This window comes from Jaculus jaculus, chromosome 9 (genome assembly GCF_020740685.1).
Source record: "Jaculus jaculus isolate mJacJac1 chromosome 9, mJacJac1.mat.Y.cur, whole genome shotgun sequence".
Lineage (NCBI taxonomy): Eukaryota > Metazoa > Chordata > Mammalia > Rodentia > Dipodidae > Jaculus > Jaculus jaculus.
Window position 1 is genome coordinate 122,640,942 of NC_059110.1, and position 12,973 is coordinate 122,653,914.

Consider the following 12,973-nt stretch of genomic DNA (forward strand, 5'->3'; position numbering starts at 1 on the left):
AGAGAGAGAGTGGGTACGTCAGGGCCTTCAGCCACTGCAAACAAATTCCAGATGCATGTGCCACCTTGTGCATTTGGCTTATGTGGGTCCTGAGGAATTGAACCTGGGTCTTTAGGCTTCACAGGGAAGTGCCTTAACAGCTAAGCCATCTCTCCAGCCCTTTTCTTTTCTGATTTGTAGTTGATTCCCTCTCCCCCTTTTCTTCAACCAGGGCTCAGAGTCATCAGAAACAGCTAGTAGGCACAGAGCCCCATCTTCTGGAAGTGATCAAGTTCCATTTGGAGTCTTCACCAGATTCCCAGGATTCGATCAGGTGCCGGACTTCGCTGCTGGCCCAGGCCAGACCTTACCAGGACCCAGTGGTGCAGGGCTTCCCTCTGAACACGTCAAGAGCCAAGTGCTGAGCAGTAGTAGCATTGGATTACCTGATAAAGATCAGGGGCCAAGACCCCTCAAGACATCCCAGGTGAAGGCAGAGTCCGATCGCCCGAAGACCAGGAGGTCCGTGTCTTCAGTTCCTTCAAGAAGAGACGCACAAGCTCTACCCCATGGCCCAGCTCAGCAGGGTTTACCTCCAGCCAGAGATCAGCGATACTTCGTACATCTAGATCAGCAGGGTGGGGTGCCCATCAGCCCAGGGCAAGTCGACCCAAGAGCCGCTCAGCGTGGACCGCGTGGCATAAGCCAGACAGGATTGCTACAACCTAGTGCTTATATACACGCTGTGGTTCCCCTCAGCGTGGGTCAACTAGGTATGCTGCCACCCGAGATGGATGATCAGGGATTGGTGCCACTTGCCATGGATCAGCGGAGCGTGATACCACCATTGGTACCTGGCAGAGGTCAACAAGGACCAGAGTTACCTAGTCCTGCCCAGCTTGGTACAGTTCCACTGAGCACATATCAACCTGACATGATACCTCCTGGCATAGACCAGTGGGGTGTGGAACAGCCTGTCATGAGTGATGCTGGGCTGGGACCGGGGGCTATAGATCAGCCTGGGTTGATGCCACTTGGTGTGGTTCAGGATGAATTTGCACTATTGGACACAAGCCAGCAAGGACTGGTTTCCCCTGGCATGGCTCAGCAAGGACTGGTGCTTCCTGGCATGACTCAGCAAGGGTTGTACCCATCTCTTACAGATCAATATGGTTTAATGTCACCTGGCTTGATGCAAATTAGTCCAGATCAACAAGGTTTGGGACAGCCCAGTCTGGGAGCACCTGGTTTTATACAATCTGGCACAGGACAGCATGACTTGACCCAGCCTGGCACGGATCAGCCTGGCTTGGTACAGCCTGACATGGGTCAGCCTGGTTTGGTACAGCCTGGGGCAGGTCAGCCTGGCTTGGTGCAGCCTGGCATGGGTCAGCCTGGTTTGGTGCAGCCTGGGGCAGGTCAGCCTGGTTTGGTGCAGCCTGGGGCAGGTCAGCCTGGTTTGGTGCAGCCTGGGGCAGGTCAGCCTGGTTTGGTGCAGCCTGGGGCAGGTCAGCCTGGTTTGGTGCAGCCTGGGGCAGGTCAGCCTGGCTTGGTGCAGCCTGGCGCGGGTCAGCCTGGTTTGGTGCAGCCTGGGGCAGGTCAGCCTGGTTTGGTGCAGCCTGGCATGGGTCAGCCTGGTTTGATGCAGCCTGGCATGGGTCAGCCTGGCTTGGTGCAGCCTGGGGCAGGTCAGCCTGGCTTGGTACAGCCTGGCATGGGTCAGCCTGGTTTGGTGCAGCCTGGGGCAGGTCAGCCTGGTTTGGTGCAACCTGGCATGGGTCAGCCTGGCTTAGTGCAACCTGGCATGGGTCAGCCTGGTTTGGTGCAGCCTGGCATGGGTCAGCCTAGCTTGGTGCAGCCTGGCTTGGTGCAGCCTAGGGCAGGTCAGCCTGGTCTGGTGCAGCCTGGCATGGGTCAGCCTGGCTTGGTGCAGCCTAGGGCAGGTCAGCCTGGTTTGTTGCAGCCTGGCATGGGTCAGCCTAGCTTGGTGCAGCCTGGCTTGGTGCAGCCTGGGGCAGGTCAGCCTGGTCTGGTGCAGCCTGGCATGGGTCAGCCTGGCTTGGTGCAGCCTAGGGCAGGTCAGCCTGGTTTGTTGCAGCCTGGCATGGGTCAGCCTAGGGCAGGTCAGCCTGGCTTGGTCCAACCGGGTGTGTACCCACCTAGTTTGGCACAGCTTGGTGCAGAACAGCACAGTTTGGCCCAGGCTGATGCAGGTCAACAAAGTTTAATGCAGCCTGGTACTTATGTGCCTGGTTTAGCACAACCTGGAATGGACCAGCGTGGATTGGTACAGCCAGTTGCATATGTCCCTGGGGACCAACAGGCTTTGGCTCAACCCACAGTGGACCAGCGTGGCTTAGGACATCCTGATACAGTTCGACGTAGTTTGGTGCAGCCTGGAGCGGAACAGCTTGGTATGGTCCAACCAGGTGCAGGCCAGCCTGGCTTGGTGCAGCCTGGAACAGATCAATATGGCATGGCACAACCTGGGGCATTTCCTAGTGGTTGGGCACAGCCTGTTGCACATCCATCTGGTTTAGTCCAACCTGGTGTAAGTCAATATGGTTTGGCTCAGCCAAGAGCTGATCAATATGGCTTTGTGCAATCTAGTGCTGATCAGTCTGGTTTGGTCCAACCTGGGGTAAGTCAGCGTGGTTTGGTGGAATCTGGTGCAGGTCAGCATGATTGGATGCAACCTGGTATAGATCACAGTGGTGCAGTACAACCTGGAATGGATCAACATGATCTGACTGAATCCAGTGTGGATCAGCAGGGTTTGGCGCCACCTGGTGTAGATCAAAGTGGATTGATGCAACCTGGCGTGGATGGGCGCAGCTTGATGGCACCTGCTGCGGAACAGCGTGCCTTGGCCCAACAACCAGGCATGGACCAGCATGGCCTTGGGCAACCAGGTAGGGGCCAGCGTGGTTTGGCTCAACCTGGTGTGGATCAGCGTGGTTTGATGCCACCTGGTGTAGCTCAGCAAAGTCTCATACAACCAGGCATGAGCCAGCAGGGCTTGATTAGACCTGGCATGGAGCAGCGTGGTTTGGTGCCACTTGGTGTAGATCAGCGTAGCCTGATGCAACCAGCTATGGGCCAGCGTGGCTTGGTTCAACTTGGTGTAAGCCAGCGTGGCTTAGTTCCACTTGGCGTGGACCAGCATGTTTGGGTGCCACGTGGTGTAGATCAGCGTGGCCTGGTGTCACCTGGCATGGACCAGCGTGGCATGGTGCCAGCTGCAATATATCAGTATGGTTTTGTACAGCCTAGTGCAGTTCAGCGTGACTTTACGCAGCCTGGTGCAGATCAGCTTGGTTTGGTGCAACCTGTCATGGAGGCTCAGCAAGTCTCAGAGCAGCCTGGTGAGGCCCAGCCAATCTCAGAGCAGCCTGGTGAGGCTCAGCAAGTCTCAGAGCAGCCTGGTGCGGATCAGCAAGGTCCATTGCAGCCTGGTGTGGGCCAGCGAGGTTCGTTGCAGCCTGGAGCCGGCCAGCGAGGTTCGGTGCAGCCTGGAGCCGGCCAGCGAGGTTCGGTGCAGCCTGGAGCGGGCCAGCGAGGTTCGTTGCAGCCTGGAGCGGGCCAGCGAGGTTCGTTGCAGCCTGGTGCGGGCCAGCGAGGTTCGTTGCAGCCTGGTGTGGGTCAGCGAGGGTCGGTGCAGTTTGGTGCTGACCAGCGAGGTTCGGTGCAGCTCAGCATGGGATTCCGTGGCTCAGTTCAACCTCGTGCATATATGCCTGGCTTTGTTCAACCTCAGTTATATGCTCCTGGGGTCTTTCAACCTAGTGTCTTTCCTCATAGTTTTATGGTACCTGGAATAGATCCACGTAGTTTCAGACTACCCAGTACAGGCCGGCAAGACTTCATATCACCAGGCATAGAGCTTCGTAGCCTTTCAACTGTCCAGGAGGATTCCCTGCATCCACCTCAGCGCAGTACTGTACCTCTTAGCCGAGAGCAATATGTCCAGACACTACCATTACAAGACAGGCAAAGTATGACGCGTCCTAGCGTAGAACATCAGAGTCCAAGGTCAGTAAGCATGGATTCGGGCACCACACCCTTAGATCAGCAGCAGTTGGCACCACCTGACTCAGATCAACCAGACGAGATGCTTCCCGATGCAGCTCAGCATGGCCCTTCATTTTCTCTTCCTGACTATCCTGGCCCAGATTTTGACTTTCCTAGCCAGGCAGGAATGGAGCCCTACAGAAGACATGCCTCCATCCAAGCCGAACTTCCTGCCCACGCTGTCACAGGCCAAGATGTCCCTTTTGCCAGGGCTCGAGACTCCTTGAGCTATCTCCGCCAAATCTCATCTGAACATGAGGTCCAGACCGAACGGAGGGAGTCACTGGAGAAACTGGCTCCTACCTTCCCTATGGCGGTGGAGAGCTTTCGCCTGGTGGGCGAGCTCATTGGGCTCTACATGGAACTGAAGGAGAACCTGAAGGACCTGGACGAGGAGCAGGCCGGCCAGACTGAACTGGAGAAGATCCAGTTCCTGCTTGCGACCATGAGTGGGTACCAATTGCTTTTCAGGGGACAAAACAGGCTTTCCTTTAAGTTGGTGCCATCTTTTTTGTTTGTTTGTTTGTGTTTGTGTTTTCTGAGGTAGGGTCTCCCTCTAGCCCAGGCTGACCTGGAATTCACTATGCAGTCTCAGGGTGGCCTCAAACTCTTGGCAATTCTCCTACCTCTGCCTCCCGAGTGCTGGGTTTAAGGCGTGCGCCACCACGCCCAGCTTGGTGGCATCTTTTTCTCCCCTGGGCCTCAGCTCCTAACTGCTGGATACCTGAGTTTCTGAGATGAGCACGTTATGCCTAGATTTCCTGGCTTCTCCCAAACCCCATGCAGTTTGTGGGAGACAGGAGTAGGATTAAGGCAACCTCAGAGGAGGATGAAGAAGGCTCCTAGGCCTCTGTCAGACTCCCTGGAGAGCAGCGGGGCTATGATGAACTTTTTATTTTATTTTATTTTATTTTTTTCTGGGCTTTTTTCGAGGTAGGGTCTCACTCTAGCCCGGGCTCACATGGAATTCACTATGGAGTCTCAGGGTGGCCTCAAACTCACAGCGATCCTACCTCTGCTCCCGAGTGCTGGGATTAAAGGTGTGTGCCACCACGCCCAGCCTGGTGCCACATTCTTGACAGCCAGGCTTCTGCACCACTGGGCTCCGGTTTCTGGGCTCATGGTAGAACCTGGGGTGTCTTCCATCCTAGTAGATGGAAATGGTGGGGCAGTGGGTGAGATTTTGTGGTCAAAGGAGGGGTCTCCCTGCCCTTTGCCCCTGACTCAAGTCATCAGGGAAAAGCAGGGTAAAATGATGTTTGCTTGTCCTCTGGGGTTGTTTCATTGGAAATGGAGGTCGGGAATGCCCTGGGAATCTAACCTCTCTGATGGTGAGGCCTCCATATCCCATAGTTAAAAAGAGCATACCCCAGGACCTGAAGGATATGATGAAAACCTTAAAGACCTTGGCCAAAGAAGTTCGTCAGGAAAAAGCGAAAGTACGTAAAAGAGGGCAGCTTCCTACCTTGGTTTCTGAGGCTGAATCTGAACTCTTAGTGCGCGCACTATGCTTGATTACATAGCCTTTTCCCATACACTGGATCTTGCTGGGTCCTTCCCATCCCATCACACGGGATTCATAGCTCCGGAGTTGTGTTCACTTTCTATTTCTGAAAATGGATGGTCAGAGCTGTTAAGATACAGCTGGGGCAATTAAGAAGGCCTTTACTTCTGCCATAACTCTTGGCAGCCTTGGTGCCCAGTTTGGGACTTGCCATAGCTAGAGGTCACTGAAAAGGGGCCGTTAGGTGCCCATCCTAGCTGCCTCAGCCATGAGATGGACAGAGGGACCTAAATTCCCATGAGATAGAGCTGAATAAGGATTAGGAAGTCAGGGAGGCACTTGCCCAGACGGCAGGGCCACCTTTAGAAGGTGTGGGCTCGGGACTGTCTAGCTCTCTGCTTCCCTTGTGCTTGTAGCTGGACAAGTTACAACTAATCCTGGACGGCGATGGTGGGCAGGTGGAAGGAAAGCAGCTGAAGGCTAACCAGATGAACCTGCAGCTGGGCATGCTCAGGTGACATTCTACCCACCCCCACCCCACAGCTGCCCACCCGACTGGCAGTCCTTATCTGACCGGTGTCACCTCATCAGCCCGTGCAGTAGTGACAGCCCATGCTTCCCTCTCCCATCCTCATGCCCTGAACTGACTTGGATGGCACACCTGCTGTGCCAGACGGCTCAGTGTGGTTCAAGAAACTGGGTGAAGTTCCCCATGTCTCTAAACAGCTCAGAAGGAATGCTGACAGAAATGCTGTCACTGTCTACAGTGGGAAGCCGAGGAGACTCCTTGCTTCAGCACCCGCCCCCCCACAGTTCCTCCTTGTTAGGGCAGTGTCCCACCACCCAGCAACTCAGCTCAGCACCCCCCCCCCGTGGCCTCCCTGTGACGCTCTAGACAAAGCCCACTGGGGTTCCGAACCTTCACCCCTTGTCCTGCCGCTGCATTCCCCACAGCCAGGCCTCTGCACCGCTGGGCTCCGCTTGGCGGGCTCGTGGTGGAACCTGTGCGGGGTCTTGTGCATCACAGAGTCAACGTGACTGACATCGAGAAGGAGCTGTCAGAGCTGAGGGATAGCCAAGAGCGAGGCAAGACCAACATGGAGAACTCAGTCTCCGAAGCATCCTCTTTCTTACAGGATCAGGTGAGCAGTCCACGCTCTCCAGCTCCAAAGCCCCCCCCCCCCCCCCCGGCCTCTCCCAGGGTTGGCTGCAGTCCAGTCCTCTCTGCACTCAGGCTGAACCCCCTGGGGCCCTCTGGGGTGTGTGGTGAGGCGTGACTGGCTAGAATTCAGCTCCATCCTAGGCACCGGTACGAGGCTGAGGAGATGCAGTCAGGACACCTCTTCCTCCTCACTACTGCTTTTCCCTGCTGTATTTTCTTAACTATTTCACGTGTCATAAAGCTCGTGTTTTGAAAGCAAACAGGCATATTTTAGTACATTCACACGGGCAAGCAACCATCATCATGATCCAATTCCAAGATATTTCATCACCACATAAAGCAATATCCTCCACGCCCCACACTCCAGTCCTGCCCTCAACCACTCACACTTTCCACCTGTGGATGTTTATTTCATAAAAATGAATGCATGTGGACTGCAGAGATGGCTCAGTGGTTGAGAGCCCTTCCTAGGCCGGGCATGGTGGCGCACGCCTATCATCCCAGCACCTGGGAGGCAGACGTAGGAAGATCTCTGTGAGTTCGAGGCCAGTCTGGGACTACAGAGTGAATTCCAGGTCAGCCTGGGCTAGAGTGAGAACCTACCTCAAAAAAAAAAAAAAAAAAAAAAAAAAAGAAAGAAAGAAAAGAAAAGAAAAGAAAAGAAAAAGAAAAAAAGCACTTCCTACGCAAGCTTCTCTTTCCCAGCTATAAGAGTGGCATGTAATATTTCAGGACTCCAAGCTCATTGTCCTGCACAGGGCAGGAGGAGATCCAGGGATGAGCCTGGCACTCCAGAGAAAATCCAAGCCAACGGGCAGGCCCAGCCTCCTCCTTTCTTTTTGCAGGACAGGGCTGAAAGTCAGGCCTCGTAAGCCAGCACTCTGCTCCTGGGCTCCAGCTTCCCGGAGCCTTTCTTGGAGACACTGCTTCTCGTGCCCCCAGACCCATGGTCAAGGCACTGCCTCTCATGTCCCCAAATCCTTGGTCTTCTTGCCTTTCTCTGATCATAGTCCTATCTTCTTAGGGTGTTTTTTTTTTGTTGCTGTTGTTGTTATTATTATTATTATTTTTTTTTTGAGGTAGGGTCTCACTCTAGCTCAGGCTAACCTGAACTTCACTATGTGGTCTCAGGGTGGCCTCGAACTCATGGTGATCCTCCCACCTCTGCCTCCCGAGTTGTTTTTGTTTTTAATGTCCTATTGGTCCTAAATACCTAGAGAGCTATTTTATTCTTCAAGATTCTAATAAGATCCCTAATTTTTTCTTCCTTTCTTCCTTCCTGCCTTTCTTTTCTCCTTCTCCTCCTTCTCCTCCTTCTTCTTTTTTTAAAAACAAGCTTCTGGCAAGTTTTATTAAAGAAAATTTTTACACAGTTTACACTTCACCATTCTGCTCGGGCATGATTGTAATAATGTCGGAATCACCTGGATCGATGATAGGCAGTGTGTGTACTCTTCAGTATTCACCACGTACTATGCCCAATTCAATATTATTGCCACTGGAGTGATGGACGCCAGTTTTGGCCCACATGGCACAGTGTTCTAGCTCAGATTTCTTCAGCGCCGGGCATTTGTTGGCGAGGATGACCAGTTTCGCTTTGCCCTGTCTGATCATCTTCAGCGTCTGTTTGGGCCCAGCGTGTACTTCCCACTCTTCATAGCGAGCCGGAGCCTCGAGTTGATGGACTCCAAGGACTTTTTCGTCTTCTTTGCAGCCACCATCTTCCTGCCTTAGGTGTGGGATGAGCCCCAACCAAGAGCAGCCGCCACGATGGCTTTCTTTCTTTCTTTCTTTCTTTCTTTCTTTCTTTCTTTTTTAACGTTATTTATTTATTTATTTATGAGAGAGGGAAAGAGAGAATGGGTGTACCATGGCCTCTAGCCACTGCAAACAAATTCCAGCTGCATGTGCCACATAGTGTGTCTGGCTTTATGTGAGTATTGGGAAATCAAACCTGGGTCCTCAGGCTTCACAGCCTAGTGCCTTAACTGCTAAGGCATCTCTCCAGCCCCCTTTCTTTTAAATTTATTTTTATTCTTTAATTTTTTAAATATTATTTATTTATTTATTTGTTTTGAAAGAGAGAAAGAGGCAGATAGAGAGAGAATGGTTGTGCCAGGTTCTTTAGCCACTGCAAACAAACTCCAGATGCATGTGCTACCTTGTGCATCTGGCTTATGTGGGTACTGGGAAATCAAACCTGGGAAATTGGTCCTTGGGCTTTGCAGACAAGCACCTTAACCACTAAGCCATCTCTCCGTCCCCTGTTTTATTTATTTTTTTGAGGTAGGGTCTTGCTGTAGCCCAAGGTGACAGGGTGATCTGGAATTCACTATGTAGCCTCAGGGTGGCCTCAAACTCATGGTGATCCTCCTACCTCTGCCTCCAGAATATTGGGATTAAAGGCATGTGCCACCATGCCCAGCTTTCTTTTTTAATATTTTATTTATTTATTTGCAAGGAGGGAGAGAGAATGACAATGAGCCCACCAAGGCATCTTGCCACTGCAAACAAACTCCATGTGTCACTATGTGCATCTGGATTTACATGAGTGCTGGGGAATCGAATCCAGGCAGTCAGGCTTTGCTAGCAAGCACCGTTAACCACTCAGCTATCTCTCCAGTCCTGTTGCCCGATTTTACTAAGAACTTTTTCTCTTGGAGAGGGAATATTCCACCCCTTTCTGACCCACCAGCTTTCCACAGCACTGGCCTCAGAGTAGGTTCCTTTGATGGCAAACTACAGAGTCTATGGGTCCAGGCAAAACAGAGACACCTGGGGTAAGGGTTTCTTGGGGGACGTGGAGAGAGGGAGCTTCCAGCCTGGGGCAGTCTAAGGAACCTCTTCCTTCCTCCTCTTCCTTTTCTTCCTCTTCTTCCTCCCTCTCCTGGGTACCTATGCCGGCCTTTGTGCATGTAAGCCCTTTCTTCAGCCACATCTCCAGGCCTCTGGTAACTTTTTTTTTTTTTTTTTGGTTTTATGAGGTAGGGTCTCATGCTAGCTCAGGCTGACCTGGAATTTACCATGTAATCTCAGGGTGGCCTCCAACTCTCAGTGATCCTCCTACCTCTGCTTCCTGAGTGCTGGGATGAAAGGCATGTGCCACCATGCCTGGTCCCCTCCCTTAACTTTTGATCAGGTGTTTTGTCCCAGCACAGAAAGGATGACCACTGCACTGTCTGTCTCTCATACATAGTCCCGTAGCTGCCCCAAGCCCTGCGATCATTTTGGCTTCACTGCCCACTGTGAAGAGGGTGGTGCGGCATGTCTAAGCCTTTTGTCTAGAGCCAGGCAACCAGTCCTTGGCAGGTCCAGGTTGGTAGCTCTTGAATCTGCCACCAAGCTAGGACCAATCATCAGTGGTAACAAGCTGGGACCTTGGGAGGTGAAGGAGAAAAGGCCAGGCTGGGGAGATGGCTCAGTAGTGCTTGCTTGTAAAACCAAGTGGCCCAGGTTCAATTCCCCAGTACCCATGGAGTTTATGTGCAGTGGCAAGAGGTCCTGGTGTGTCCGTATTCACTGTCTTTCCCTCCTGGTACATAAGTAAAAATACATTTTCTTAAAAGGGGCTGGAGAGATGACTTAGTGGTTAAGGCGCTTGCCTACAAAGCCTAAGGACCCATGTTCTACTCTCCAGAGGCAAGCTCAAGGTTGCACATGCCCAGTAGGTGGTGCAAGCGTCTGGAGCTCGACTGCAGTGGCTGAGGCCCTAGCATGCCAATTCTCTCTCTCTGTGTCTCTCTCTAAAAAAAGAATAAAATAAAATAAATGAAGAATGCAGCAGGCTGGAGAGATGGCTTAGCAATTAAGGCACTTGCCTGCAAATCCTAAAGACCTGTGTTTGATTCCCCAGTACCCATGTAAAGCCAGATGTACAAAGTGGTGCATGTGTCTGGAGTTCATTTGTAGTGACTAGAGGCTCTGGTATGCCCATTTTCTCTCTCTCTCTCTTTCTGCTTGAAAATAAAAAAAAAATAATTTAAGGGCTGGAGAGATGGCTTAGTGGTTAAGTGCTTGCCTGTGAAGCCTAAGGACCCAGGTTCGAGGCTCAGTTCCCCAGGTCCCACGTTAGCCAGATGCACAAGGGGAGCACGCATCTGGAGTTCGTTTGCAGTGGCTGGAAGCCCTGATGCGCCCATTCTCTCTCTCTCTTTCCCTCTATCTGTCTTTCTGTGTCTGTCGATCTCAAATAAGTAAATAAAAAATAGACAAAAAATTTTAAAAAATAATTTAAAAATGAAAAGAAGGGCTGGAGAGATGACTTAGCGATTAAGCACTTGCCTGTGAAGCATAAGGACCCCAGTTCAAGGCTCGATTCCCCAGTACCCACATAAATCAGATGCACAAGGGGGCGTATGCACCTGGAGTTCGTTTGCAGTGGTTGGAGGCTCTGGCGTTTCCATTCTCTCTATATATCTGCTTCTTTTTGTTTGTTTGTTTGTTTGTGTTTTTGGTTTTTCGAGGTAGGGTCTCACTCTGGTCCAGGCTGACCTGGAATTAACTTTGTCATCTCAGGGTGGCCTTGAACTCATGGCAATCCTCCTACCTCTGCCTCCCGAGTGCTGGGATTAAAGGCATGCGCCACCATGCCCAGCTATATCTGCTTCTTTCTCTCTGTCTGTCCATCACTCTCAAATCAATCGATAAATAAAAGTAAATAAGTAAATAAAAAGAACAAGCCGGGTATAGTGGTACACACCTTTAATCCAAGCTCTTGGGAGGCAGAGGTAGGAGGATCGCCAAGAGTTCACAGCCACGATGAGACTACATAGTGAATTCCAGGTCAGCCTGGGCTAGAGTGAGACCCTACCTCAAAATAAATAAATAAATAAATAAGTAAAAATTAAAAAAAAGAAAAAGAAAAAGAACAGAGCTTGGAGTGATGTCACACGTCTTTAATCCCAGCACTCAGGAGGCGGAGGTAGGAGGATCACTGTGAGCTCAATGCCAGCCTGGGACTACAGAGTGAGTTCCAGGTCAGTCTGGGCTAGAGTGAGACCCCCACCTTGAAAAAAGAAAAACAAACCACAATAGACAAACAAAAAAAGAACAGAAGGCCAGGCAGCCCCATGACTGGCGTCATCACCCGTCATGCTCCTAGCATGTGCAAGCCCGCTTGTTCACACCCCAGTGCTGTGAGCAAAGCCTGCTTGTCACGAGGGTTGGCTAGCAGAACCCCTTTAGGACTTAGCTACAGTCGTATCCTCAGCCTAGACTCAAGGGATGGCTGGAGAAAACTCTCATTTTGATTTTTGAGGTATGGTCTCACTCTAGCCCAGGCTGGCCTGGAATTCACTCTGGAGTCTCAGAGTGGCCTGGAACTCATGGCAATCCTCCCTCCTCTGCCTCCGGAGTGCTGGGATTAAAGGCATGCGCCACCACGCCCGGCTCACTGGCACTTTCTTTGACATTAGTACTGTCCATCAGCAGAAGTATTCAGCTAGTTGATGGACAGGGGTTGAGTACCCACTCTGTGCACCACCCTCTGAGGCACTGAAGAGGCAGTGACTGCCCACCTCATGGCGGGCGAGAAGTAGAAAATACCATGCTGGTAGCTGCTCTTGGCTGTAACCCGTCTCCCTGCCCTCCCCGGTCTCTCCCACATACCCAGTTAGACAAGCTCAGGACAATCATTGAGAACATGCTGACTTCTTCCTCCACACTGCTGTCCATGAGCATGACCCACAAGCCCATAGCCAACCTGCCACCCGGCCAGATTGACCCTGACGCCACCTGCCCAGCCTGCAGTCTGGATGTGAGCCATCAGGTCAGCATGCTGGTGCAGCGCTATGAGCAGCTACAGGACATGGTCAGCAACCTGGCCGCCTCCCGGCCCTCCAAGAAGGCCAAGCTCCAGAGCCAGGTGGGTCTCTGCTGGCCTCCCATGGGAAAGCTGGATGTGGTCCCCAGGGGGAGGGCTATTTCCCCAGAGACCTACAGTGCTCCCCAGGGAGGGATGTTTGGGTTGGAGAATCAGTTTTCTGTGGTGGAGCCTTTTGGGTAGATCCCACAAAAGCTCCTGGACCTTCCGCTGGGCCACAGTGAGGACTTTGGGGACGGACAAGAGACTGTGGGAATAGATCCCTCAGTGGGCAGGATAGCACTGGCTGACTGAGGGCGGAGCAGTATCACTCGTGTGACCCGTGATGGGGACTTAGGATAACCTGCAGGAGGTATCAACTCCCCTCATTGGCTAGTCTTCCTCATCCTCCCAGACTCCATACCTCCTCCCCAGTCCCAGGGGCAGGTGCTCTGGG

General features: G+C 52.2%; 1 protein-coding gene and 1 pseudogene across 1 annotated transcript in view; one reads left to right on the top strand and one right to left on the bottom strand.

The window, feature by feature from the left end:
* Nucleotides 1-12,973, top strand: part of Qrich2 (glutamine rich 2) — a 31,894-nt gene that overhangs the window by 9,162 nt on the left and 9,759 nt on the right. Inside the window, exons 5-12 of the mRNA XM_045159567.1 lie at nt 212-2,087; nt 2,193-2,458; nt 3,168-3,664; nt 3,781-4,499; nt 5,404-5,489; nt 5,971-6,068; nt 6,582-6,696; nt 12,328-12,579. Coding sequence (XP_045015502.1) covers nt 212-2,087; nt 2,193-2,458; nt 3,168-3,664; nt 3,781-4,499; nt 5,404-5,489; nt 5,971-6,068; nt 6,582-6,696; nt 12,328-12,579 — 3,909 coding nt within the window. The remainder of the gene's footprint in view (nt 1-211; nt 2,088-2,192; nt 2,459-3,167; nt 3,665-3,780; nt 4,500-5,403; nt 5,490-5,970; nt 6,069-6,581; nt 6,697-12,327; nt 12,580-12,973) is intronic.
* LOC105943809 lies at nt 8,091-8,437 on the bottom strand (annotated as a pseudogene).